This window comes from Brachyistius frenatus, unplaced genomic scaffold (assembly GCF_029030835.1).
Source record: "Brachyistius frenatus isolate BFR_SWC_R1_liver_20210118 unplaced genomic scaffold, ASM2903083v1 Contig_2, whole genome shotgun sequence".
Lineage (NCBI taxonomy): Eukaryota > Metazoa > Chordata > Actinopteri > Embiotocidae > Brachyistius > Brachyistius frenatus.
Genome location: NW_027210601.1, coordinates 7,384,642 through 7,412,292, shown reverse-complemented (window position 1 = coordinate 7,412,292; position 27,651 = coordinate 7,384,642). Strand labels below are relative to the sequence as shown.

The 27,651-nt window shown below is 42.4% G+C and overlaps 2 protein-coding genes across 7 annotated transcripts in view; one reads left to right on the top strand and one right to left on the bottom strand.

Moving 5' to 3' along the window:
• jarid2b (jumonji and AT-rich interaction domain containing 2b) overlaps nt 1-27,651 on the top strand; it is a 267,034-nt gene that overhangs the window by 27,161 nt on the left and 212,222 nt on the right. For all 6 annotated transcript variants that reach the window (XR_011310860.1, XR_011310859.1, XR_011310858.1 and 3 more), the window contains exon 2: nt 24,425-24,551. Coding sequence is in view for 1 of the 6 variants with exons in the window: in XM_069697211.1 (XP_069553312.1) it covers nt 24,425-24,551 (127 nt within the window). In the remaining 5 variants the exon portion in view is untranslated. The remainder of the gene's footprint in view (nt 1-24,424; nt 24,552-27,651) is intronic.
• The window catches only part of LOC138620366 (nuclear transport factor 2-like), a 396,989-nt gene that overhangs the window by 165,259 nt on the left and 204,079 nt on the right, over nt 1-27,651 (bottom strand). The gene's annotated exons all lie outside the window — the stretch shown is intronic.

Here is a 27,651-nt window from a genome sequence, read left to right as displayed (position 1 = left end):
ATATAAATACCTCTTTGAAGACACTTTGTGAATGCTGCTTAGCTTGCAGATTCATTCAGCTTCCTCCTGTCAAAGTCATGCATACACTCTGTGATACAGGCGCGTGTTGATTCCCAGTGGAGATAGCGCCTCAGCTACTGCTACGGAGTACAAATAGACAGACAGGACCTTGTACACACAGCAGTGGCAGTCTCTCTCTCCCTCTCTTTCTCCCTCAGTAATGCACTATCGACCTCCTCTACTTTGCAGACCTTGGGCTCTCCAGTGGCCCCAACCTGTTAAGCACACACACACACACACACACACACACACACACACACACACACACACACACACACACACACACACACACACACACACACACACACACACACACACACACACACACACACACACACACGCACATTGTGACCATGCTGACCTTTTAGCTCACAGAATGAGACTTGATTTCCAATATGGCTTTGTCTTACAGCACTCTGCTCCCTCCATCCTTCCTCCAGTCAGTGTTAATGTGATTAAGCTTGTGTGCCTGCTTCCCGCATGCTGTTTTCTTTGTCTTTCTGTCTCTCTGTCACTTTTCCCTCTTTCTCTCCAACCCTCCTTCCTCCGTGTGCTGTTACAGCCGAAGTAATGCCACGCTGGGGTTCTTTCATGTGCTCCTCTGCGGTGTGCTAATTCATTTTATCCATCCCTCTCTTCGTGGTTTTATGGTAGCCCGTGCCGACTGCTCTAAATCTAATCTAGCTTTCTTCTTTTCTCCCCCCCCCCTCTTTGTGGTCTCTTCCTTTCTTTCTCCTCAACACTCCTCCCTCCTCTGCTCGGTAATGCTAACACATTGTCATTTCCTGTCCAAATTGGGTAAACGTAGCAGGGCCAAGGGAGTCATAGCATGCTTAATGAAGCATAGAGGCCACTTTACCTGCTTGAAGGTCCAAGCTCCTCATCTCAGTATTATGTTTATGGGTGTGCTGTTGTGTGTTGTTGCTTCACAAGCTCCTCTTACATTTTGCTGTCTTACCAATGTGATGAATCATCCTGTTAAACTTGAAAAAAAAAAAAAAAAAAAAAATGCTGGTGAATCCACATGACGAGAAGTGTGTTTGTTGTGCAGGACAAACATTGAAAGAATAAGGGTATTGTTTAAACGGCTCACAATTTCCACTTGTGTGCACTATCGGGCCCTGCAGTTGACATGACCTTTTACAAATCCAGGAGCATGAGCCCGCTCCCAAGAAGGTTAATTTCATGAATTTGCTGAATATTTCTTTTTCCGCCACACAGAAAATACCACCAGCGGCTGCTCGACACTTCATTTATCAAGAACCCAAGGCTAAAATTTTCAAAAGCGAAAGAAGTTTATTGAAACCAAACTGGCTGATCGCTTTGGCTTCACAGCTCATTCATCCCCTCCAGCGTTCCCAAATCTCATTTAGCAGCACAGGCCCCCCACGGGTGGTCGTAGTAGTATTTCCAGCTTTGAAAGAGAGAAATAGTCTTTTACATTTTTTTATTTTTTTTCTTAAAGCAGAGCCTTATCAGTTGTCTTAGCTTATATTTAGCTGCTGTCATCTTGATGTGCTGAGTGGTAAAAGATAGAGGGCATTAATGGAAAGGTGGGGCTGACTGAGATATGGATGGAAATGATAACCACAGGAAAAAGATTACCTCACTTAGGAGTCATTTGTGGTGGCGCCTCCTGGATGTTGTGTTTGTCTTTCTCTCCTTCTTCCTCTTCCTTCTCTACCTCTCCCAGTCCTGGCAGCAGGTATCAGGCTGGCAGACTTCGAGTGTGCGTATCAGTGTATATGTGAGCAAAAGTAAAGGCAAGGGGTGGAAATTTCTTGATGCATTTTGAATGTCTTGATAATTTTCAGTGCATTCTGCGGGTAGTATCTGTTTTCATTTTCTGCCATGAGGGTGTGTTTGGAGCGAGGCAGAGCTGAGTGAAGTCAGGTGGGAAAGAAAGGGCATGTTTCGGGGTTGGAGAGGATGAGGGGAAAACAACCAGACTCTGTGAAGGCCAACAGCCTTTTTGGCCCAAGAGCTTCAGGCTGTTCTGCAGCCAGCGCTGCCTGCCTACAGCAATATTTACGACCATTTTTTGGCAGGTGAGAGTAATTGAACAAGCATTTGTTATTTGGCAAAGGAGTCTCTGGCTGCCTTGTCTGGGCTGAAAGAACGCCCCTCATGTTGTAGTTTCTAACACTCTACTAATTGGGCCACATTCAAACAGTGGTTGTAATGTGTTTTGAGTGATTTGAGGTAATATTTCAATGCTTATTGCGAATAAAATTGTGATACTTATATCCCTTAGATATGCATTTTTTTTGTTTGAATGATTTTATATTAGGTTATAACTGACACCCAATGCTGTTCAGAAAAGTTGGGGGGTGAATTAAAATGTCTGCACCACAACTTTGCGAGATAGTGTCGGCTGAAATTGCAGAAACAAGCACCTTCTTGTAATTATCAACAGGATAGTGCAGAGAAATGGTGCTATGTATCTTGTCCTTCATATATCTTAAATACCTTTGCCGAAATGGTTTCAGAAGAAGAGGAGGAGGCAAGGAGTAATACCTGCTATTATTTTCATTGTCCTTGTAATTTTACATGTTACTAACGTCTTGGAAGACAAGTGCAGAAAAAGGCTTTTACTCCTCCACTCACCCTTGATAGCTCAAGCCACCACTCTAAAATGGGAAACAGCCCCCACCCATCATTTTCTTTGAATAAACACATTTTCTTTTTTTTTCCTTTTTTTTTTTTTTTTTTAAACACTCCACCTCTCCCTGTCTTCAGTTTTGCCTTGATGTAAGTTGACAATTGCTCCAACAAGAAAATGGGAAAAAAAAAAACACTGCTGAAATCTTTTTACACAGCATCTTGATTTGATTTCGTATTTCTGATGTCTTAAGCACACTTTTTCTGCTTTTTAAAGCAGCACAAAAGCAGAATTCAAGTTGATTGCAAGTGGCGTGCAATTATGCCCTTGTATTTCCTCTGCTTCTCCACTGCTCTCCCCTCTTACTCACTCCCTCCTCTCTTTTTCCAATCCGCCGTTATAAACGACACAGAAGAAATAAAACCGCTGACGGTCTCTCACTAGGCTACTACAGGAAAACGATTGTGAGCATTTGCTAACAGAACATCAGCTTAAATTAAATTTCACATTTTATGAGAGCTCTGTAAATCACGCAACTCCGCTCAAGACATTTAAAAACACAAGCTTTGGTTTAAATGGTACATTGGGTACAATTAAAGGTACTTACATTGATGGCACCTTATTTCTTGGAAAGGTGCTAGATGGTAGATGGAAAGCTCTCTTAATTGCCTCTGCCAGTCAGCCAGAAGTGAACAGTTTTTTTTTTGACTCGGCATGCTGTTTAAAGGAGCCTGGTCCCTCGTTACCGAAGTGTGTGTTTCTCCTGTTGACACGGTGAGCGGGTCGTTATATTCTAAGCCGAGTTTGTGAGACAAAGAGAAATGGGGACATGAGGGCAGGGTGTCGCTGTACCGTGAATCATCCAGGCTGTACGGGTAAACCGGGCCAAGAAAAACAGCTGACCCACACACGGCTCACAAAGAATTACACACATACACTGTCTTTTTCACATTTGCCACAGAGGACAACGGTTTTCTACTGATATACTTTTCCCATGCACATCTGCATCAGCTGTAGTTGTCTGTTCTGCTAACCACACACTTTGCTCTGTTCTCTTGCTGTGCATCTGTGTATTTTGGTAGCGGTGGAACGGGACCTTAAAAGCCCCACGTTGTTCTCACTCCTCATCTGCTGATTTCATGTGACAGGTGCATTCCTCCGGGTGGGGGTAGAGCTTGAGCTTTTTTTTTTTATTAAAGCACATGAATCAATTAAGAGCCATGGTGCTGCAGGCGCAGACACATGCCCACTCTTTACCTCCATGTAGAATCTCGCCAGGAAAAAGGAGCCAGTGTCAATAATAAACAGAGCAGGACTGGCTAGTATCAAGACAGGGTGAGCCATGCACGGCTTGGTGTCAGTTACCAGCCTGTCTGCTGATAAGTGAGGCAGTTAGGTCGATACTGTGGGTCCGTGTCATAAATGCAGTTTGGCAAGATGAACAGGTGAAGCAGGAAGGGATCATTTCTGCATAAGGCTGTTATCCCGTCAGACATCATGGTGAGTTGCAAACCTTCTCACAACATTCTTAGTCAGAGGCTGAGAAAAATACTTAGCCAGAGTTGGCATTAAGGAGTTTCAAGAACATGCTACAAAACAGCTCCTTATTAACAGCTACAGTTGTAAAGGCATAATTGAAACGCGTTGGGAAAAGAAACCGCAGCTAGGTGCCATGTACTGCTTGTTCCCATCATTTCCCCCCGGTTTTATCCTTTTGTTATAAAAAGCTTAAGTCAGACCTCAGTTGTAACAGCTTCTGTTTGTATCTCGACATAATAGGTCACAGTCAGACACAAAGTAACATGTCAGTCTGAAATACCTTCGGACTGGGAAAACACTTGATGAAGTGTCATTGGCTCTGAAAGCATTTAAAATATAAGAAATACAGACAAGCACACGACCTGAAATGCTTCACGGAAATGCACGCATTTCAGGTTAAATGTACATTAATAGGTCAACACACACACACACACACACACACACACACACACACACACACACACACACACACACACACACACACACACACACACACACACACACACACACACACACACACACACACACACACACACACAGCCTTTCCTTCCTCTTTCCATCCCTCTCTCCTCCTGCTGTGTCTGTGGCAGGTTAATAAAATAAACATACATCCACCAGTGGCGGTGGCAGGCATGTCAGACTCCCTCAGCTGTCATCAGCAGTGTGTCTGCGCGTGTGTGCTATTTGATGCATGTGTGTGAGTCTATTTCCAACACAGACTGTCACTTTTAGCTGGGGCTTGTCTGTCAAAGCCGTCTCTGTTAGCGCCCCACTCCTCAGGCACATTGGACCCCATATGGGGCTGTGCATTAGCTTAGCACGCTGTGTACCAGTCCAGTTAATGGCTCCTCATCACCGCGGTAGTGTGGTGTAATTCTACTCTGGCTGGTTAAATGGCACATCTTCCTGTGGGAAAATGATGTGCCCTTGTCATTTGATAGCTGTGATTGGTCCTAATCTACTGTCTAATTATTCTTTGTGTGTGTGTGTGTGTGTTGATAAATGTTTTGCATAACGATTCATCGTGTATCTTCATAATCTGGCGCTCACCTGCACCTCGAGCTGGCAGTTTGATGATGTGGAAAGCCCCACCCTGCAGGTTGACAGGATTGGTTCCTTGGGTATGTTACGTATGAAACCCTGACGTCTAAATCCGTGTATTTGAGAAAGTCAGACTGTTACTGGAGTTACTAAGCAGAAATGTGCAGCCACGGCTTATTTAGCTCGTCATATGTCGTCTAGGATATAAATAACACCACATGGACATGTTAGTTAACAATTAGATTTTCATTTTATGTGGTCATTAACTTGTATTAATGTTTTTAGTTTTTTTTAAGGTAAAAATGGCCAAATATTGTTTGGTTCCAGCTTCTACAGTGTGAATATTTCCTGTTTTTCTTGGTCTTCTACGATAGTATTTAGCAGCTTTAGGTTTTGGATGAAACAGGATATTTCCAAAAGACAGCGCCTTCGAAAGGTGGCATTTTCTCCTATTCGACAGTCTGTAGGCCAAATGACTAATTGATTACTTGAGAAAACAAATGGTAGATTACATGATGATGAAAATATTTATTAGATGCACCACTAACATGTACCATTTTGCTCTGCTATATTTCAGATTTCTGGGGAATTGGTCTGGTTTTACCATGCTTAGTTACTCACTTTCTTTAGAGATTAACGTACGTGTGTGTGTGTGTGTGTGTGTGTGTGTGTGTGTGTGTGTGTGTGTGTGTGTGTGTGTGTGTGTGTGTGTGTGTGTGTGTGTGTGTGTGTGTGTGTGTGTGTGTGTGTGTGTGTGTGTGGGCCCTTGTCCTCTAAAGGCTTTGTGGTGCAGGCCAAGCACAACACAGCTGCCCACCCACCCAATCTGTTTCTCTCTCTCTCTCTCTCTCTCTCTCTCTCTCTCTCTCTCTCTCTCTCTCTCTCTCTCTCGCTCTCGCTCTCTCTCCTTCTTTGAAGTTTGTCCCAGTCCAGTAGAGTAGTACAGGGTCAGGATGGAGAGGAGGATTAACGAGGCCCCTGGTATAGACGGATGAAAGGATGGTGGGATGAATGGCCTTTATGAAGTGTTAGATGAGAGGAGGGAAGGCCAGGTGATGATGGCCAGTAGACTTTGGGTCTAAAGCAGACATGGTGGTAGAGAGCCCAGATCTAAGGTTTAGATTAAAGACAGGATCAGCCCAGGCAGTGCTGATAGCTGCCCAGAGCCTGGTGCACTTCTCTGTGGCCATATTTACAGTAGTGTTTAATATCTCTGTTTCACCTCTGGCTATCAATGAACATCAAAGATTTCTTTGTAAGGCAAAATCTAAATTTGAATGTAACTTGTGTTCGCTGCCTTCAGAGGTGGTGGACGACAGTTTAATAGACTCAATCCTGCTGGGATGAAGGTGAGATGACCGCGTCACATCACCAGATGTCAAAATGAGAATTTTGACTGGTGTCGAGTTGGCCTCATGTTGGCCTCTTCAGAATTTGCTCAGAGAAATTCCAGAGTGGTTTTCATCGGTCTTAGGTTGTGATTTTGTAGCCACAAAGTCACAAGGGAGGAATAGCATCTGCTTTGTGTTGTTTAGCTTCCTCTGGTTGTGCTTTTGCTGCCACACTCACAAACAATATGCACTTTGAATCCACACTACTGCGAGTATATGTGAGCACACGTGCACACACTGGATTAAATCTCACCACCTTGCAGCGTCTGCGCTGTGCAGCATTAAACAGACAGTGATTGATCTACAGTATGATTGTTTATTTTGCCTCGCTGTCATTGATGGATGAAGATTTGTGCCCTTTTGAAAAGACTGTGTGAAATAGGGTGAATACCGGGGGGAGAGGGTTGGTTTAAAATCTACTTCCCAAAGGAGAAATACCAGCATGGCCGACGGGACAAACTTTCATCATGCCTTCGCCTTGTCACAAATTAAATGCCCTCCATCGTGCAGCCGTAACTCCGCAATCAACATTTTCAGTCCATTGTCTCCGTAAAGTGTGCAATGCATTCGCCAGTCCACTAGAGGACAGTGTGTCATCGTTATGTTTGGCGTCACCTTTGCGTAAGGAAGACGTACGTAAAGTGACGGACGTTATTAGATGAAGTATAGAGGCAAAGTAGTTTTAGTCCGTAACCCTAACCACGTGGTTTCTGAGCCAAAAACATGACACTGACACGCTAGCCTCTAGTGGACTGGCGAGTGTATTACACGCTTTGCCGTGATATCTCGTTGGCATTTTACTCTGTAGGACTGTGAATAATTAATTTTATTATGGTGCAAATTGTTTCTGGGAAGCCAGTCAAATATATAGAGGAATTTTCTGTGTGTCACTTTGTGCATGTTCAGTTGCTTTTGAGGAATTAACATTGAATATAGGTCAGTCTGTGATTTTCCAAGACAAAGGACATGTTATAGACGAATCAAAGTTGTTCTGTAACACCATTTGCTGGATGGCAATTGCTGCAGCATTCAGCTGCAAATGTGTGACAGGTCTCTTTGAAATCCTAAAGCTTTTTGATATTCAGTGGGCTCTGTTGTCCTCTACAGATGCCAGCTGACTGAATTCCTTCATCCTTACAGAGCACCACATACAGAACTTCCTTCTGTCCGTAGATGACAGCATCCGAGCAGCAAGACATTTCTAACACCCTCTTCAGTTACCATCTCCCCAAGAGGCCAAAAAGGAACCAGGGCGACTGAATAGAGAGGGAAACTTGAGACACAATGCCTACCTGTCCCCCCTCCCTCTCTTTCTCCCTCCAACTCCCCTGTGACATCCCTTGTTTCCTCTTTTTTTTTGCTGGCAGAAGCTGTCTGACTCTTACGATTGCTTTCACACGGGCAGATGGCTCGAACGGGAGTTTCTCCAGCTTAGACTCAAAACAAAATCAGACCCCAAATCCCCCCATCTTCTCTGTACTAATATATTTCTTTCCTTTTTTTTCTTCAAATTTCACTCATAACAACAGACGCCTTGTTCGTCTGCCAGTTTTTGTAAACCATGGAAACAAGGCTTCCCCTTTTTCACATCTTGTTTCACCATTTCAAAAACGTTCACGTGCCAAAACATCTCTGTGAATGCGAGCTCATCTGAAGACAAAAAAAGAGATGGTTTGCTCTGTCTTCTTGTTGCTTTTTAAACAGCAGCAATTTTAGCACATTGCACATCATTAATGAGGGTGAGGTTCAGTACAGGGTGGGTGACATGCTAAAGCTGTAAGACATGCTATACTGTAGCTCATAGTTTTAGCATTGAGAGCAGCCCAGTCTAATTGGTTTATAGTGTGCAGTATGTTTGCTGTTACAGTGAGACAGTGACTTGAAAGCAGTGGTAATTATGTTATGACCGGCTGAAACGTAGAGAAATAAATAGTATTTAGGTAAAGATTCGAAGCAATGATCTATGACATCAGATCAAGCTGGTTCAAGTGTTATAAATAAATATCAACAAATCCAAACTTCCCATTTCACCATTTTACCTTTCAGTTTTAAATGAGTCATGTGACCAGACGCTCTTGAGGGCAGAGGATTTGCTCCATCGGCAACTGAAAGGAACCTCTTTCTTTTCTCTACCCTGGTCTTCCACGGCACTTTGTCATGTAAAGAGGCCCTTATCTGGCTCTGGCTGGGGGGTAAAGGGGCTGGTGAGAAATAGCTAGCTGGATCCCTGGGGCCAACAGAAATCGACGCATGGTAAATAAGTGACCGTGATTGACGGGTCCTTTGAGCAGAGTGGCTTAGGGCCCGCCCACTGATGTGTCTGCCGGGAGGTCAACTTTGACCCTTTCTGGCCACCTGCTTGCCCCCGACCCTTGGCCTTTTAGCTGGGCTCGGGACAAGACGTCAATATGGAGCTGAAACCATATGCGGTCTTTGATTAGAAATTAGGCAGCTATATTGCAAAGAAGCTTCTGTTAATGTTTTCATGTTTATTTTTCCTTCCTTGTTTTACATTCACCATATTTTGACCAAAAGCATCTTGTTTTCCATTTCTGTCTCTCTCCACTTCAAAGCTATTAAAAGGTTTTTTTAGTTGTTTTTTTCAGTTTTTTTATCCGCACTGTTGACATTACATGACTCTATTTCATCAATCAAAACGTTGATCTATCTCACTGAATGTTACAAAAAGTTCATTCTCATTTGGCCCTCGTAGTCACCCTCTCACCCACCATGTTCTCTCCCTTCTGCTCTGCTCCTTGAGCATTACGTTTGTTTCACCGTGTCTCGTAAAAGGCCGGCCAACAATGACAATTTAATGGATGAAATGATGGGCTGGGAAGTGAAGCGATTTCACAAGGCCTAATTTAATTTCCCTCATTCGGGCTAAATTGGGCTACGCTGTTGGGGTAAATAAACAAAATGTGTCTGGACTGCAATAAAGACAGTCAAATGGTGAAGAGGGTCTGTGAATATGAGGTTGTGGTGATTTTTTTCCATTCCCCTGTGAACGGTTATAGATTTATTACAGAGCGCTTGTCGAGTACTTTGCTTGTGGACCAGCTTGGCCTTTTGAATGGGGCAGTAAATAACAAAAGATTTTAGGTGTTTGTGTGTATAAGTGTGTGATAGAAAGAGTGTGTCCATGCTTAGGTATTGTTACCTCTCACCATGTACATTACAAATTCATTGTAGTTTGTTGATTAGTTTGGCTGTGATTGGTAATTTAGCCATTTTTTTTGCTCCAGTCCTTTTCAGCCCACTCGCTGAATATGGCCACTCTTTTGAGATTTTGCATGCTAGTCACAGCTGCCTTTTCCATATGGCTTATAACTGAGAACACATAAGTTGGTCTTTGTTGCCAAATTCTCAGCAAAAAAAACCCTCATTGGTATGTAGCAGGGATTGCGGAGGCCACAAAGCAGCCATTTTGTTGAAGAAAACACTTGGTCATGTATCTGTATATACATGGTTATGTGGTGAAGTGTTTGCATCCAGTAGAAAACCCCACTTAGCTCCGCAGAAGTCTGTCAAGAATAACATGTGTTTACTGAGACCCCTGTTGTTCTCAATTAATGCTGACACGTGGGTTTGGGATTACAATGGCAGACTTTTCTCTCTCTCTCTCTCTCTCTCTCTCTCTCTCTGTGTGTGTGTGTGTGTGTGTGTGTGTGTGTGTGTGTGTGTGTGTGTGTGTGTGTGTGTGTGTGTACACACCACTCGTGTATACCACACTCGTGTACTTGAGATAAATGACAGCACATTCTGGAAGGATTAAAACGAGTTGAGAAAACATGACCTCACATTTCTACTCGACATTTCGACACACACTCCCTCTCTCCGCTCTTTCCTTTAATATTGATTCACCTCAATGATGAGAAGAGGCAACTAAGCAATAACAAGCCTCAGCTTATTGACCCATCTCGGTGCAGATGCATGCCTCTTTTTCTTAATAAGCCGACGTCAGCTCCCAATGCAACGTAAGCCTCTGTGTGCGCACCGTCTCATTTCCATAAGGGAAATAGTTCAGTAGACCCAGAGCCTGAGGGTAATTATTTGCTTTGTAAAATTGGGTAATTAACTTGTCACCCAAATTATATTTTTGGCTTTTTCATCACAGTTTGATTCTTTTTTTTTTTTTTTTTTTTTTCAAATTTAGCAATGGGAGACCGCAATATTTGTGTTGTCTATGAAATAGTAGTTATGTTGCCTAATTACTGTTTTGTTGGATCGGTCTCATTTATCTGGCAAGTTAGATGAAAAATTGCAGTTCAGACTATTTTTAATAGCATGTCATCAAAAATACAAACTTATGAGTTAACACTTGACATTCATTGTATTATGAATTGGCTCAGTTTGTAGTGTTTCTGTGTGTGCAGACACTCTTGATGGATGAGGTACATTTTCAAGCTGGACTTCAGATATTTTCCTGTTTGTTGCAGCTGAAAGGGATGACATGTCTGAGGTTGTTTCCTGACTAATGCCTTCTGACTAGGACAGTTTCTTTGATTCATACGTATAGTCATATCATTAGCAACACACAATTGTAAATGTGTGCGCACATATAGCACTGACCTGCCTGTCAGAAGCAGCTGCTGGAAGAAGGGATGAGTATACACCTCTTGGCCCTGACTGTGTGTGTGTGTACACAGCAGTACACAGTCTGCCTGTAATGACCCAGACAAGCACTCGTATAGTGTGAGCTTTTAAGTCGTGTGTGTGTGTGTGTGTGTGTGTGTGTGTGTGTGTGTGTGTGTGTGTGTGTGTGTGTGTGTGTGTGTGTGTGTGTGTGTGTGTGTGTGTGTGTGTGTGTGTGTGTGTGTGTGCAGTCTGGAAAGTGCGCTGTGTTGCGACGTGCTTGTTAGTGAGATTGTCAGCTGGAGAGAGACTTGACCTTACATGGTCTGTACAAGCTACTCTGTTGTTGTTGTCATCAGGCCCAGTCACACGAGTTGAAAATGTGTCTCTTTACTTTGAAAAGCAGTCCTGGCATGGAGATTTTTTTTCTTCTTTATTGGTTCACATTCATAGGCATGTGATGTCGGGCTAAAGCAAATTATCAGTCTTAGATCATTTTCCCAAGAAGTCAAGTTTTTCCTGTTCGTACAATTATTATTATTTTTTCTAGTAGACACATTTTTGTGAAAAAGACTTAAAAGTAATCTTCTATGTATCATAAAAAAGGAGGTTGTTGCACATCCTAACAAGACATTGCCCTGAGCCAAAGAAGACTGTTCTGTTCAGTTCGGAAAAAAAAAAAAAAAACTTCCAGTGAAGGTGTAGCCGGAGAGCCTGACCTCCTGAGAGTTGATATGTTCCATTCGAAAGGTTATCCACAGGCTGGGATTCTGCAGTGTTTTAAATGGGATTTTGGATCTCAAGCCAATGTTTTGTCATGTTCTCATCTCTGCTCAGTTTGGTTTGTTTATGGTTGGATCATCACGCCATCTACCACTGCAAGCAGCTGCATGTAGACACACACACACACACACACACACACACACACACACACACACACACACACACACACACACACACACACACACACACACACACACACACACACACACACACACACACACACACACACACACACACACACACACACACACACACACACAGGGCATGTTTGCAAAGTTGCTAACACAAAGTCAGACTAACCCTCAAGTGACTTACCCACAAGAGTGCACACACACCAGTGCCAACAGAGGACAACTGAGGACACACTGCCACACACACACACACACACACACACACACACACACACACACACACACACACACACACACACACACACACACACACACACACACACACACACACACACACACACACACACACATTAGAGGCTATTTCCATTTGGTTAATTCAATGCAGACACATGCGACCTGGCCGTGATCGGACCACAAGTGGCCAGCAAAACTACAAGTGGAAACGCACTCAGGAAGCATTGAGGTCTGATCTGTTTAGGCCACATTCGGAGGTGGCCTGAACAGATCAGAGCCTATACACAGAGCTGGGCCTCACCTTCAGTTTGGCTAGTTGTTGCCCACATGCCCCCACCAGCCGTCTGCCAACAGGCGGGTTAATATTGCCACCAGCTGCAGAGGGGGTGATGCCAACCGGCACCAGGCCCGGAGTGGCCACACAAGAGTCACTGTGTCTCTTCTCTTCTCTTCTCTTCTCTTCTCTTCTCTTCTCTTCTCTTCTCTTCTCTTCTCTTCTCTTCTCTTCTCTTCTCTTCTCTTCTCTTCTCTTCTCTTCTCTTCTCTTCTCTTCTCTTCTCTTCTCTTCTCTTCTCTTCTCTTCTCTTCTCTTCATAAAAATTAAATGTGTGTGTGTGTGTGTGTGTGTGTGTGTGTGTGTGTGTGTGTGTGTGTGTGTGTGTGTGTGTGTGTGAGAGAGAGAGAGAGAGAGAAAGAGAAAGAGGTAGTGTGGGCAGGCCTTCTAGTTCTCCTTTGCTTGGTCAGTTGTATGTCACACCTTTACTGGCATTGTGTCTTTGTTTTACACGGTTCTTTTTTTTTTTTTTTTTATCAGACAATCATTACTGTGTGTAAAACCACACTTTCATGTTGAATTAACACAATAGAGATGTGCTGTTGCTTTCGAAATTACTGTATGTGAAACCGCAGTACTGACATAGTTAGTGCCAAGAAAGAGGAAAAAATAAAAGCTAAAACGGTAGTCTTTGAAGGTCAGTGTGCAAAGACTAATTTGTTTCTTTAAAATTTAAAGATAATGAAGTGTACACACACCCAAAATCTGATCAACATATGTTACATAATCATGTACCTAACAATAAAAAGCATTGTTTATAGGACTTTTGGTTTTGTAATTCAACACTAAAACGCTTTTCTTTTTATATTGAGCCAAAGGCGCTTATAATGGCTACCAGTCCCATCAAGTCAGTAGCACCAATAATAAAAAAAATCACCAGAAACAAAAAACATACAAAACACAAAAATGAACAGATTGCTAAATAAAACATTTTATGTACAAAACTGCTTTAGTACACTGTTACAATGCAGACTGGATAAAATGTTTGTGCTCAGTGAGAATTTGTGAGTTTGGCTACAAAAAAAAGTATACTTCACTGTTGTGTTCAATGCACACAAACACACACCTGTGCTCATTGACCTTTTTAAAGACTTATTCCACTCACATCAACAGACACCCTCTTGAAATGTATCTGATAAAGTTTTTAACTGAACTTATTTTGGTTGGAAGCAATGGGAGAAGAGCTTTTCCTCTGCGTTAAAGTTTGAAACGTTTTTGGGGTCTATTCTGAAGTGGCTTCTTTTTCACATGCATACTCATCTGGATGTGTCTCGTAATACACAGTCACTTAGCTCTTCACTTGTGTGGCCAAGTGGTGGCCTTTTTCACACGCTCAATATCTTTTTAATGCCCTGGTTGTGGAAAGGGGAATTAATGAGTCTTTCTAGTAAAGGAGCTTGTATGTGCTTGTGCAAAATTCTGTAAGAGTAAATGAGGTTTGTGCCCCGGGCTATGAGTTGTTGTTGTTGTTGTTGTTTTGTTGTTGTGGTGTAAGTGTGCCCGTGTGTGATGGTGCTTGTGTGCTTCTTCCTGTCTGATTGTTTACAGCCTTACCTAACTGGATTCCAGATGTAATCCTGCAGTCTGTCTGATGAGTCTGGCTCTGCGAGACTAACATCAAGACTTTCCACAAGTCTCCCTCAGGTGTTTCCCTCACAGCAGCTCGCTTCCATACAAATGGCATCTTCCCTTAGCAGCAGACAGATACTGCATAAACTGACCAGAGGCCGGTGGTTTTCTGTGTATTCGTACAAGGCTGCAAGCCTGCAGGCTGTTCCTGTCAGACAAGGCACGAGGCTAATGAGGTTACTCTGTTTCCTGTTTCTGCTTTCCTGTCCCCTCCTTGTGCTGGTTGGAGGGGGAGGGCTTCAACTCTGTGGCACGATATGTCCACACAATGTAATGTACAGTATCTTGCATGTGACTTGAAACATGTTGCTTGTGGATTTTTCTTTTTTTTTTTTGCACACACGCAAGTATTTACCATGTAGTAGTACCACAGGATCGTCCAGTCTGTAATGCGACCATCAGCATCAACACTGGATGTGTCAAGTGTGACATTTAAAGGCCAAAAGCTGGCAGCCAGAAAAAACTATGGCCTTGCTGCTCGTAATATTTCACTGCAGTCAAATGAAATAAACTGAGGGAGTCTGATTTTTGTGTTTTTTGCTCAAAACAATGGATGGCTTACTCCTCAGCATGCCTGGTCAGTTTTATGACCCTAGAGAGCTTTAAATTCACTCACAGCCCAACACAAGAGTCAGAGTTTATTTCCAGTTTGTGAAATAAGATTAGCTTTAAAGTCAATGCTTTTGATGTCCCACAGAAGAATAAAAAAATTCAATCGTGCTTGCAAAGAGAAAATATTTCTTAAACAAATAAATTGTAGGAGTGCCATAGCTTCAGGCAATTTGGATGAGATTTTATTTATTTATCATTTACATACTTACAGAGCACTAACTTGGCGACACATAGCTCTACCATACTGTGGCCTTTTATATTTGTATATGCTATTACATCCTGTTAATACATTTGACAGGAGTCAAAGTAAATAGATGTCCTGTCAAAACATGTATACCGTATGGAATCATTTTTATAAGCTTTGGAGACGCAGTGTCGTATATCCTGAATGACAATGAAGAGCACATTTCTTTGACTGAATGAATCCCAAGAAATAAGCTATTGCTACTGATAAGAAGCCGTATTTGTCACTGTAGACGAGCACAGCTTGTGAGTGGAAGTGAGAGGGTTTGAACTGCAGCTCTGTTAAGTGGGATCAGCAGCAGGGTCTTCCAAGAATCCCGAGGGAATAGCAGGGAGATGAAGCAGCCTTTTGCCACTGCGACCATGATGAATGGCAGCATGCTGGGGAGCGCCGTCGATCAGATCTGCCCGTGTGACCACAGCGAGTGAGCTTGTGTGTGTGTGTGTGTGCACATGTGCCTCTAGTGCACAGTCAAACCTCTGGTCAGCAGCGGGTAGCCAAAGTGAAAATGATATTGTGACAGAGTTGGAGGGTAAGTGTGTTGAACGAGGCTGTTATTACTGAACGGGAGCCATTTGTTATGCAACCTGTCAGATCAGAGAGAGAGCGAGCGTGCGTACACACACACAAGAGTTGCTTTATACTATAGTTTAACAGTTCTACCATGAGGCCTGTGTTTTAGTCTGTTGTAAGAGCAGACGTGGCTCAGCACTCTCAACCTGCCACAAGTAGCTTCACAGTATGAAGAATTTTCCTCAACTGAGCCCTAAAAACCATGGCAACAAGGCTGTGAAATTGACAGAGACACCACTGTAAAGCTGATACCACGCCATTACTTTAACATTTCACTTTATGAGAGACGCTTAAAATTCCCACAACAACAATTCCACCATCCTTTCCTTGGCTTTGTGGCACTGAATGAGCAGAAAACAGTTGCTTTGAGCCCAGATTTTTTACTGTAATGCTCCTCTGGTGCTATGTGCCATGCACCAAGACCGGAAAAGAACCTTAAACTCCTTCCATATACTGTTAGACAATCTGTCAATAGTGCTATAAACACACTCAAGTGTTCCAGAATAGGTAATGAACAAAGCAAATGCAATGGTTTTCATATTTTGTTGTTGTTTTGGAATGCATTACCTTGTTTTACTTTGTTTTCTTGTTTCTAACACCAAATACTTGAAAAACAGCTTTAAAGTCTTGATCCATGTTGGTGAATTTGGGCTTTGCTGAGAAGCTGTTTTGGTGGATAAGTTTTCATGAGGAGTGTTTGGGGTTGACGGTCAGAACAGGGGTCACTTGGCCACATAGCCAGTGCAGTTGGGCAGCCCAGTCAACGTAAAGCTTTCTTATGCAGCTAGCTGGGCATCTTCTGCTCACGTATGCACACATACTGAGCATGTTTAAACAAAGCCGGGTCAGTACATAAACTCCTCTTTTTCTCTCTAAAACAGTACTTTTCTCCCCCAAAAAGTGGCTCGTCTGAAAACACCGGTTTGGTGTTGCAGTGCATGCAGGAGTGGGGTAGGAACTCTATCATTTCGCTGACAAAACCGATGTTGACAGCAACACAGCAGTGTTTTCTGGAGCTGAACCAGAAAAAGGGACCCGATTCAACAGTTTTATACTCGTTGGTATTTTTTTTTTAAATTCTCTGCTGGCATCAATCAGACTCATAAACACTCACCTCTGTTCATCAGAATTACATGTTTAGACGTTTTTGCCAAATAAAAGTGGGGTTCCAAAGCGGAAATAGTCAACCATGGTGTTGACTGCTTTATTTTTTTTTTTTTGCTCATGTCTTGTAGTAAATAAAAACCTCAAATAGAACATGGTAACAAGGTCAACAACTTGACTTTCATTGAAGGGAGTTCTGTTCATTTCGTGACAAAGCTGTAATTCCAGACTTTCTCTTGCCTGTTGTTGATGTAGCCGGCTTGCATTGAAACCGGCAGGAAATCACTGCAGAAATATAAACATTGTACTTCTTAGCTGGTTTTCTCTGGTAGTTCATTGTGTCATCAGCACATGCCCAAGAAGAGAGTTACCTATTTTGGCATTTTAATGTGACCTTGAGCTGAAATGCCGACAAGAACGTCCTTAATTTAGCCAGCTTAATGTAGATTTACCCTCTGATACAGACATGCAGCGTGCAGGATCTTCAAAGGCTGCAACATTTAATTCCTGCAGTCAAAATAAACCTGGTCACAGTGTGTGTGTTTTAAAAGCTCTCTTCCTCACTCTATTTCTCACCCTCTCTCACCCTGCTCTACTTTTACCAGCCTGATAGCATTTTGTGCTTGGCAGGGCTGAATGGCGCTGGCAGTCTGTCAGTTATGTACGCTCAGGTAGATTCAGACAGTGTGTGCATGCATGAGCGTGCAAATGCAGACACCTGATATGATTGACAGTGCAGATGTGGGAGGTTAGTGTTTGTCTGATACTGAGCTCAGCAGGAGAGACCATCGTGGCTAGATAGAAGGCATCGTTCTCAGGAAGAAACATTTACTCTCTGCATATGCTCAAGAAAGTTATGTTAAACAGCATTTCTGTTTATGGAAAAACTGTGGTTTTAGTTGTTTACTCTGCTGCAGGAGGTAGCTTTGGTCTTAGTGGCGTTCCTCTCCTGCAAATACAAAGCTCTGGAACTGTTGGGGCAATCCCAGCACGACTAGTTTTAAAGGGAAGGCCCTGTGGCTGCACACAAACGTGCACACACATTCCAATGCAGTGAGCTTGTGGTGTAATGAGGCGATTATATAGGGCCTCTTGTCCCCGGCAACCCCGAAAACCTTGTTCCATTCGGCCTATTCTCTGAGCTCCAAGCTGAGCTAAGCATCCAGTCTACTTGAAGCTATAAGGGAAGGGACGTGGGGACCAGGATGTAGTTAGGATTGGAATGTAAATTTTGGGAGCAAACATGTGCTTAGTACTTGAGGAAGTTGGCCTGGTTTTAGCAACTCTCTCGGTTGCTTGCAGATAAGTGCTTATATGTGCTGATGTAGGATCAGGACCAGGGTGCATTTTTTTTTTTTTTTTTTAATAACAGCTGCCATTATTTACACTAAAAGCAGGCAGCAGGCCTGAAAATCCCTGCAGTCTCCAAATTTCCATTTTCTTCTAATGAATCGCTTCTTCTTAAACACTGCTTAGATGTTCTCATTTGCTTGTAAGTCTTTCACTCGCAAAACAGTTTTTTTTAAGAGCCCTCTGATATTGTGTTATTGTCAAGACATTCATTAATACTTTGCAGATGTTTTTCTTCCTCCACAGGGCCATAATCAAGATGCCATAAATGTTACTAATCCACAAATGTTTGGTCATGACCCTAAGAAAGGTTACATTGATGTATTTGGGAATTAAATAATTGTTATCACAGTCATATGCACCACTTGTTAACCTTGAGCAGTCACATTTTTGCAGCCAGTCATATGGAGCCCATGTGTAGGGGGGAAAGAGAAAGGGTGATAAGGAGAAAGGAAGAGAGAGGGTAGTAGTGGGGCAGGGATTGTCCTGACTACTGGATATAATAACCCAGGCTTTGTCAAAATAACATATCTCCTCCATCGATCTATCCATCCATCCATCTCGCCTCCCTCCTCCAAAGAGGAAATGTGTGTTAGAATAACAGATTTTGGGCTAGTTTTGTAGAGCAGATCGCAGCTGGCACGTAGCCCACATTCCTCTACCATGACATCCACACAGTCGGCAGTAGCACAGCACTATTTTTAGAACAGAGAGTGTATAGGCACACACAGAAATGTATGTGTATAGGCAAGTGTGTGATTCTATAAATGCAGCAGATTACAATGCAAATGTGCAAATGATTTTGTTCATACAATAGTAGTGTTAGATACATGTGGATATTTTTAACTTATTTTAGCTTTGTTGCCTTTTTATTTTCATCAAAATTATAAATCAAATAAGAGACATCTTAGTTGACGTTAGCCTGGCTTGAATTTCTGTCACTCTTCTCCACACCCAGGTATCAGCAACATAGAGGCTGTTCTTAAAGGCACAGTGTCTTGTCAGTGAATGCTTGTTATAAGCAATTTCACACACATTTTCTGTGGTGTGCTGGTGAAGTGCTGCTTTGGATTCTTGGCACACGTGTGTTTTTAATGCTCTGGTAATAAAAATAAAGGTGCAGCCTGCACTGGTGTTCTGCATGTTTTTCTTGTGTGAAATTAATCCATTGTTTGTGCATAATATTCTGGTATGAGAGTACAAGGTCTCTGAGGAAATTTGTTTCCGCCATTCGTTTCCACTGAATAGATGAATGATCAGATCTGATTTTGATGCTGATAATTAGACTTTTAAGGTTTCCAAGTTTTAAATCCATACCCTGCAAATTCAATATTCCACCTAACTTGGTGTCTAATACTACATCCAGGATGTGTATTTTTTATATATATTTTTTTTTATAGTATCCAGTGTTGCACACAGCCAATGAAATCCTTTTGTTTCTTCATCAACCATCAGGGTTATTGGATTTGCCCTCTTTGCAGAGAGGATCATTCGAGGCAGGGCCAGGGTTATGAAGTGGAACCGGCCCCACTTTTCATCCAGTTTAATGAGCAGATACCATGATAGATTTAATCCCGCTCAGACTCTTGTGCTTCTATCATTGGCACACTGCAGACAGCGTTTTGACATTTTCTCAATTCTGTTTATTCACTTTTGTTGGCCCTGATTGTTCTGCTCTCCAGTGGAGATGTGTCTATTGACTGGATCTCTTTTGACTCTAATGAATATGAATATGCATGAATACAAATATTTTCAGGAAAATCTTATCTTCCAATAAAATATGCTTGTTTGGAGATTCATCACATTTTGAAGCATTAAAGTCTACTTCAGAAGAATGTGAGGAAAAACAATAAAATGTTGAGTTTGGTGATATTTTCTCCTCTTGTATTTAATCTTTTAAGGGCCTTTCATGGTGTAGTGTTTTGAGAAGCCCAGCAGGTAACCTGTTATCTTGGTATATGTACTACTGTACATGTCTGACTTATAGTGAGAGCGACATAGCTGGAGAAGAAGAGATGTAATGATCTTCTTTGGCACACTTTTCAAACACATTGTCCCTGTGGATGCTTAAAAGGTGTCTGTCTGTAATTTGTGTGGGTTTTTGTGGGACGGATTACCTGTTCCAAAGAGTTGGGGGTTGGGGTTGCTGGGTGACAGTATAAGCTCACAATGTTCCTGAGGCATCATGGTTACACACACACACACACACACACACACACACACACACACACACACACACACACACACACACACACACACACACACACACACACACACACACACACACACACACACACACACACACACACACACACACACACAGGTGCAGTGAAAAGGTCCCTGCGCTCATTAGTGGAATTCCACTAGCCTGATGGGAGCTGGTCGGGGTGGAGATGTGTGTGTCAGTGCCAGGTAGCTCTCTGTGTAAAAGAGATCTGGCAATTCCTCAGAAGTCACAGACACACATATGCACAGACTGAGAAAACTGAGATGCAGGCATTTTGGTTTCATTGCTGATTTGAGTTATGTTTCCCTTCCTCTGTCATGCTACATTCACCTTCTGGCAGGCAGAGTGTGAATGTCTTTGGAGGTGTTTTGCAGGCCATAGCTGACCATGACCTCTCGCTTTTTACACCTGGCAAACACATGGCAGGGGCTGGCTTTTGTGACTGAAAATCCAATGAAAGGAGAGGAACACCCTAGCCAAAAACAGATGGTATTCTAACTTTCAGGTCAGACAAATAGTTACCCCTGCAGTTGAGAAATGTTTGCAGAAATCTACAGAGTTTATCTCTTGAAGTTATGGAAAAGTTTTGGGGAGGTTTCCAGGTTCAGCAGCTGGAAGACAGCACAGCTTTAACTGTCACCGTTTTCCCTGATGAAAAGTCAGTCAGCATTTTTTCCCAGATTTTTTTTTTTTTCCAGCCATTGTTGCTATGTATACACAGTACAGGAAATATCTGTGGCATGCTGCCAACTACTCTGAGGAAACCACAGAGAAAGTGAGAGAAAGAAATGCAGGCAAACTCTAAGGTCAATATTTGGAAGAAAGATCCCCCCCCCCACTCTCTGTGCACCCCTGTTGTGAGTTGTGTGTATGTGAGAGTGTTTGTAACCCTGAGATATACTGTCAGTGCTGTGTGTGTCAGTGTACATTTGGCCTTGTGAAAGAGTGCTCGTGAGCTGTCTAGGTAATTGGTGCTTACCTGGCACGCTGTTGTGCACGCATGCACACGCGCACGCACACACACACACACACACACACACACACACACACACACACACACACACACACACACACACACACACACACACACACACACACACACACACACACAATACGGACAGACACACACTGAGAATGGATTAGATGACATTAACTACAGGAGAAAATGGCATAATTGAATACTGGCACTACCTCTCTTGTGTGTGTGTGCGTGTGACAGTGTAATGAGGTACTGCACATTACACACAAAACACACCCTATCAACCTCTGTCAGAGGCTGCAAAGCATCAGTGCACTGAGAGGTCTGCTTGCCCTTGTGTGTGTGTGCTGTATGCAGGCAGACATAGTTAGCTGTCACCCATCAGCTCCATCATGTGCAGACACACAGATATTAATTTCTTCCTCCACCCTCAGCAGACCAAGGAAATCAAAACAATAGGTATATTTTTATCTGCTGAAGAGACAAAACCACAAAAGCTCAGTAAACAAGCAAAATCTTCACTCTTGTCAATATTGTCAACAAATACTAGGAGTTAATGAATGAAGTCATGTCAGTTTTGGTTTACTTCCAGGATTTTTGAGATAATAAATCATATTCACCAAGATCTAAGTGATTCTTTGTTTGCAGGCCACCTGTAGCTTTTAATGAACCCACTGAGAAGCTCTCTGCTAAGACTTAGATTTAGACAGCATACAGTGAGTGATGAGAGCGAGCCATGGCATGAAGTTGCATCTGACCTTCAACTCAAAACATGACGAGTGCTTGAATAGCTTTTTTCTAAAATAAAGTTTTTCCAAAGCAACCCTTCTGAAGTGTCATGAAGCCTGTGTCCTAAACATGGCTTAAATCTTTGAGATGAACACAAAGACACATTTGTGCACACCCTGTTGTGACGCTGCTATAATTAGCAGTGAGTTATCTGCACTGATCAGAGGAAATATTCTTTTAATCCATCGTATCATCTCAAGCTTGCATGTTTTATTGTGTGTGAGCAGGATATTGTAGAACGAGGCAGCACTGAAAGAGAGATGTCTGTGAGCGACAGTCATTTCAGTGGTATTCTTTTCTCTGGCTGTGGGAGAATTCATAATATTTGAATGAGATCCATTTTCTCTCTTTTTCACGCAGACAGAACCGCAGACTTGGTTTCTAAACCTCTGCACGGGTTTTTTTTTTTTTTTTTTTTTTTGTGTGTGTGCGCGCGCACTTGTTCTTAATTGCAATGCTGTGATCGTTACCCTTTTTTTTTTAACAGTAGCGATAAAAAGTCTTGCTGTAATTACTTTCATTTGAGGAGGAGATCTTTAATACACCCAGCCAGCGCTGCTGATGTCACTGTGATGTCCGCCAGCCACTTAGCTGAGCCAACTCAAACGATCTGGATGATCAGAACGCTGCGCTCCCACACAGGTTGCTCAGCACGTCGGCCTCTTACGTTACATTTGACTCGGACAGAAGGCGATGTGCTCGCTGCGATGAGTCGACAGGTTCCGAAATGTGCTTTTAATTCAAATAATTAGCATACATTAGCCTTTTGTGCATAAAGGCAGAAGGTGTTTTCTCAAACCTAACAGCTGAAATCCACTCACCCCATGGCTTGACTAGAGAAAAGCTATTTCCAGTTTCCATTATTTATTAATACCTCTTTGTTGTTGCTCATGTCCTAATCTCATTTCCTTTAGTCATTAGCGTTGTTCGACATCAAACACAGCTGCCAGAGCAATGAGTGTAGGCAGCAAGGGGGAGAGAAGTATGGTGATTGCTGTTGGACACTCACTAAAGACTCTTTTAACAATGCTGCTTGCAGTGGAGTATTTTTCTAATAAGCTGTTAAAACGCTCAATATGAGCAGCGGAGGGTTTTGAATAAATTTGCAGCTTTGATGTGCTTCACGTTCTGCCTTCATGGTTCTGTCGCTCGGATTGAATGTCCATGTCTTGGAAAAAGATGTGTCTGTATGCGAGTGTGTGTGTGTGTGTGTGTGTGTGTGTGTGTGTGTGTGTGTGTGTGTGTGTGACTCCTGGTGACCTCTCCGACAATAACATCTTTTGTCTCAGTTTCACTTGGAGAGATTACCAACACATGAACTCACAGTCCCATGATGCTTTTTTCATTGGCTTCCTACCTATTCATCACCATAACACTCAACTATCGTGGCATTGTAGGGAGATGCAGTCCTTCATGTATTGTTATGCTAATGTTTTGCCCCTGTGTCTAGCTGCAAGCTAATGCTATGTTATGCTAATTTGGTCTCGTTCTAATGTCACTCTATAGTGAGAAATGGAGGATGCAACCAGAACAATATGTAAAGGGATTCCCCATTGTACCAAAACCTTGTTTTTCCTCTACTAAAGCTATCACAAGTTTTCATGCATTTACACACAGGCGTCCATATGACATCTTTGTGATTCCCGTGTTTTGTTGTTAACAGATATATAACTATATAAATTCCACAATCCTCAAACTATTAAAAAAAAACTAACTGGCTGCAGTTTTGTTGGTGGTTTATATTGTTGTAAACAAATATTTTTCGAAGCTGTTTTTATAGTTTGTGCACAGACTAACTACGGCTGCATGTCTTGGTTGAGAACTGTGAAAATTTACAGCCTGTTGACTTTGGCTTGGTAGGTTTTGTTTTGTCTTGAAAGGCTCAACACAACTGGCCTTTCCTGAGCATTTCCTGACCTTGAACTCGAGTCACACTTTTATGGCAGTGCTGTTGTCTGGCAACAGAAACAAAGGAAAACCCACAGGATAAACAAATGTCCAACTTGCAAGGATGCTGTCTATATTAACGCACATTGTCCTATCTGCCAAGTTAGATTTTTGGAAACATAATGTGAGTGTTCACATTATTTATCTGAAATGTTCGTTCCCACAAGCACAGATGCAGAGTTAATGGGTGTAAAAATGGGGGAAATAAACTGTGCCTGCGGTTTCTCTCTGCGTTAATGGCTTATACTGACCCATTTTCTCTCTCTGGATATTTTCACAGGATGACAGTGATGGGATCCCGTGGTCGGAGGAGCGGGTGATGCGAAAGGTGCTTTACCTCTCCCTGAAGGAGTTTAGGACTGCACAGAAACGGCAGCTGGATGGTGATGGAACCACAAACTCCAATGGTGAGTTTATGTCAATGCGGTGGACACGTTGTCGCAGGCAGGATACGTTGTATCTCAACCTTCCACTTTGTATTTGTGTATTTTAACTGAGATAGATACAGGTCTTAGATTGTATATACAAAAATTAAGCCAATGCTGAAATGCCTTAAAGTGCAATTCCATTGAGGGCCACTAGGGGCTGACTCCAATGGACTACCATTCAAAAAAGCTAAGTCAGTGCAATTTTTCTACAAGTCAATATAATATCATTCGCTAAATTCACTCCTTCTGATTAGTTTTCTGGTTGTCCTTCTGATTGCCTACATATTAGGCCTTAAACAGAGGTATGTTTGGGGTTGTGCCAAGTTTGATTGACATGCCTGGGGTGCATTCAGGTATAGCTGGGCAGGTGTACTGTTCTCAGGTTCTCAGTCAGATCTATGAGTTACATCCACCCCTCGCTCCTCCCCAGCTCGTCCAAATATAGTCACTTCTCGCTCTGAAAAAGCAAAGATGGAGACAGCCAAAATGCCCAACTCAAAGCTTCAAAATGTCAGTTTGCAAACCAAAGGGTTTGATAGTGGTGGGTTGACACTTGCTTTTGGTCCACGGGAGGAAATAAATCAAACTGACCTTACAGTGGATTTGTTGAAATCAATGAGCTGCAATAACTGTAAAAAAAGAGGTTATGAACTATTAAGTTTTGCCATATCTTGCAGATTAAAAACTGAAGTCAGAGGTTTGAATGAACAATAATATTTAGCTTTTTTGTCCTTGAGGTGAAGATCTCTTGGTAACAAGCCCTTTCTCCACAGTAACTTAAAAAAAACCCTGCTCCAGCAAGTATGTATGTTCCAACCCTCCCATATGTCTTGATCATCATTTAGCCAAGGACACTGCAAAAAGGTCAATTTGAATGGGACAAGATGATTTACATCATTTACAGTACACTGTAAACAACTGGCAATTATTAAAAGACATCATGAAATGTAAAAATTTAAACAAGTTGAAAACTTTCACTTTGAAACTGCTGCACTAGAGGTTTGTGGGGTAAATAGGGTTGCCAATGTTGCTGGATGAGCTTAGAGATGATCATTGTATTTTCTTGATTCTTGTCCTGGGTTTGTACCCTCATGGTTGTACATGCACTTATTGTAAGTCGCTTTGGATAAAAGCATCAGCTAAATGAAATGAAATGTAATGTAAAAAATTTAATGATCAAGGAATCTCATTTGCCTTTTGTTTTGTGGGTCAGTGGGCAGTGAGTCGCAGTATTTCACTCTGTTGCTTCAAAGGAACCCTTGAACTGAAAGTATTTCCCTCTTGTTTTCGAATGTTGTTTACACCTCAAACAGACAGACTCTGATGAGGCCTTCCACAGCGCCACACACAAGGAAACACGTCTATAAGTGTTGTTATTTATTTTTTTTTCCAGATTTTACACTCACTCCGGGATCGAGACTCATTAAAACATGAGCTAATAGAAACCTCAACATGAATTAATACTTGAAATTGCTTACTTAGACAGAAATCCAATTCCAGGTGGGGAAGCCTGCGACAATAACAGTTGAGGGAATATGTGCGTTGTGGTGTGTAAATCTGAAACAACACGAGGAGAGTAGGAGCACGGGGGGGGGGGGGGGGGGATGAATAGCTTGTTTTGAACCAAGCTGCCACCATGTCTTTGTTTGACACTGGTGCTCCCACACAAAAAAGCCGTCAGCCAGCCAACAGCGGAGATTTGAACTTCACACGTGCCTCAGAACCTATTCTCAGTTGACATTAACACAACCCAGACGCAGAAAGAAAGGAACCAAGAGGAAAAAATGAGTCTCTGAAAGTTCACGCCCAGTCTTCCAGCTAGGCAGAAAGGGAGACAGGCAGACAGACGGGAGGGACGTCTCTTTTGAAATGGAGCTTATCTTTTATACCTCGGGTTTTCTTTTTTCCTTCCCCGTTTTTGTCATGTTTCCTTTTATTATATATTTTTTTCACACCTTTATTTATTCTCTCCATGCCTGTGCCGAGTACCCCGTCCCCTCCTTGTAGCTACTGCATCTCTGTGTGTCTGTCTGGCATCTCATAGCTGCCACTCCAGAGCTCCTCAGGGCCTTTTAAGCCGCTGCGGGTAGCTGACCTTATCGCCTGAATAAAAATGACTCATTAGAAAGCGGCGGCGGCCTGTCGCACCGGGGGTAACGACAGCAGCCCACGCCGACACAAAAGGGTGCTGGGCTGAATAGACAGGCCCCGCTGTTTTAGAGCACCATGGGTTAGCGAGGCTTTGGAGGCTGTGCGAGCAGCACAGTTTCCTGTCTCGCATAGACATTGTGGTGAAACTGTCAGCCATTTTGGAGGATCACACTCAGCATGCACTACATCCTGAATGGGCAGCCCCTGCTGTTTTAGAGGACTGTGGGTTAGAGAGTCTGGGCTTATGTTGAGGCCAGACATGTGCCACAGTTTTCAGTCTTAAACAGGCATTATTGTGAAACTATCAGCCATTTTGGAGAGTCCGACCATGCATGACATTAAGAAATGTCATGGAGTTTGAGAAACTGATGGATGAAAGATAACTTGTCATATCTAAATGTTGTATCGCTTAATAGATTATTTGATAGGCAGAAAATGAATCAAGGACATTGTCATTGATCGTTTGGGCAAAAAAAGCAAACGTTTGCTGGTTTCAGCTTCTTCGATTTGGGAATTTATGGCTTTTCTCTGTCTAAAGTCATCATTAACTGCTGGGCACAATAAGCAATTTTAATCAGGTAATTATTTGTTCAACTGAATGTCAGATGTCACACCTACAAATGTTTTGTCAGATAACAGTCCAAAACCCAGAAACTGTCACAGTAGGCTAAAAAAATACAAGACATCATCCACATTTAAAAATATTTATTTTGCCATTTGTGCAGAGTTTTTGCTGATTAATTTTCTGTTGATGGACTGTTTGATTAACTACATAATAATTCAACTTGTGATGGAAAGAATAATGAGAAAATGTTTGCTGAAGTCCTAGTATAAATGCAGAATTTGGTGTCATTGAAGCTAAGCTCTCTTTGCTTCAATATATGTCAATCAATGCGTCCACCATTTTGGGAAGTAGATGTCATCTGAC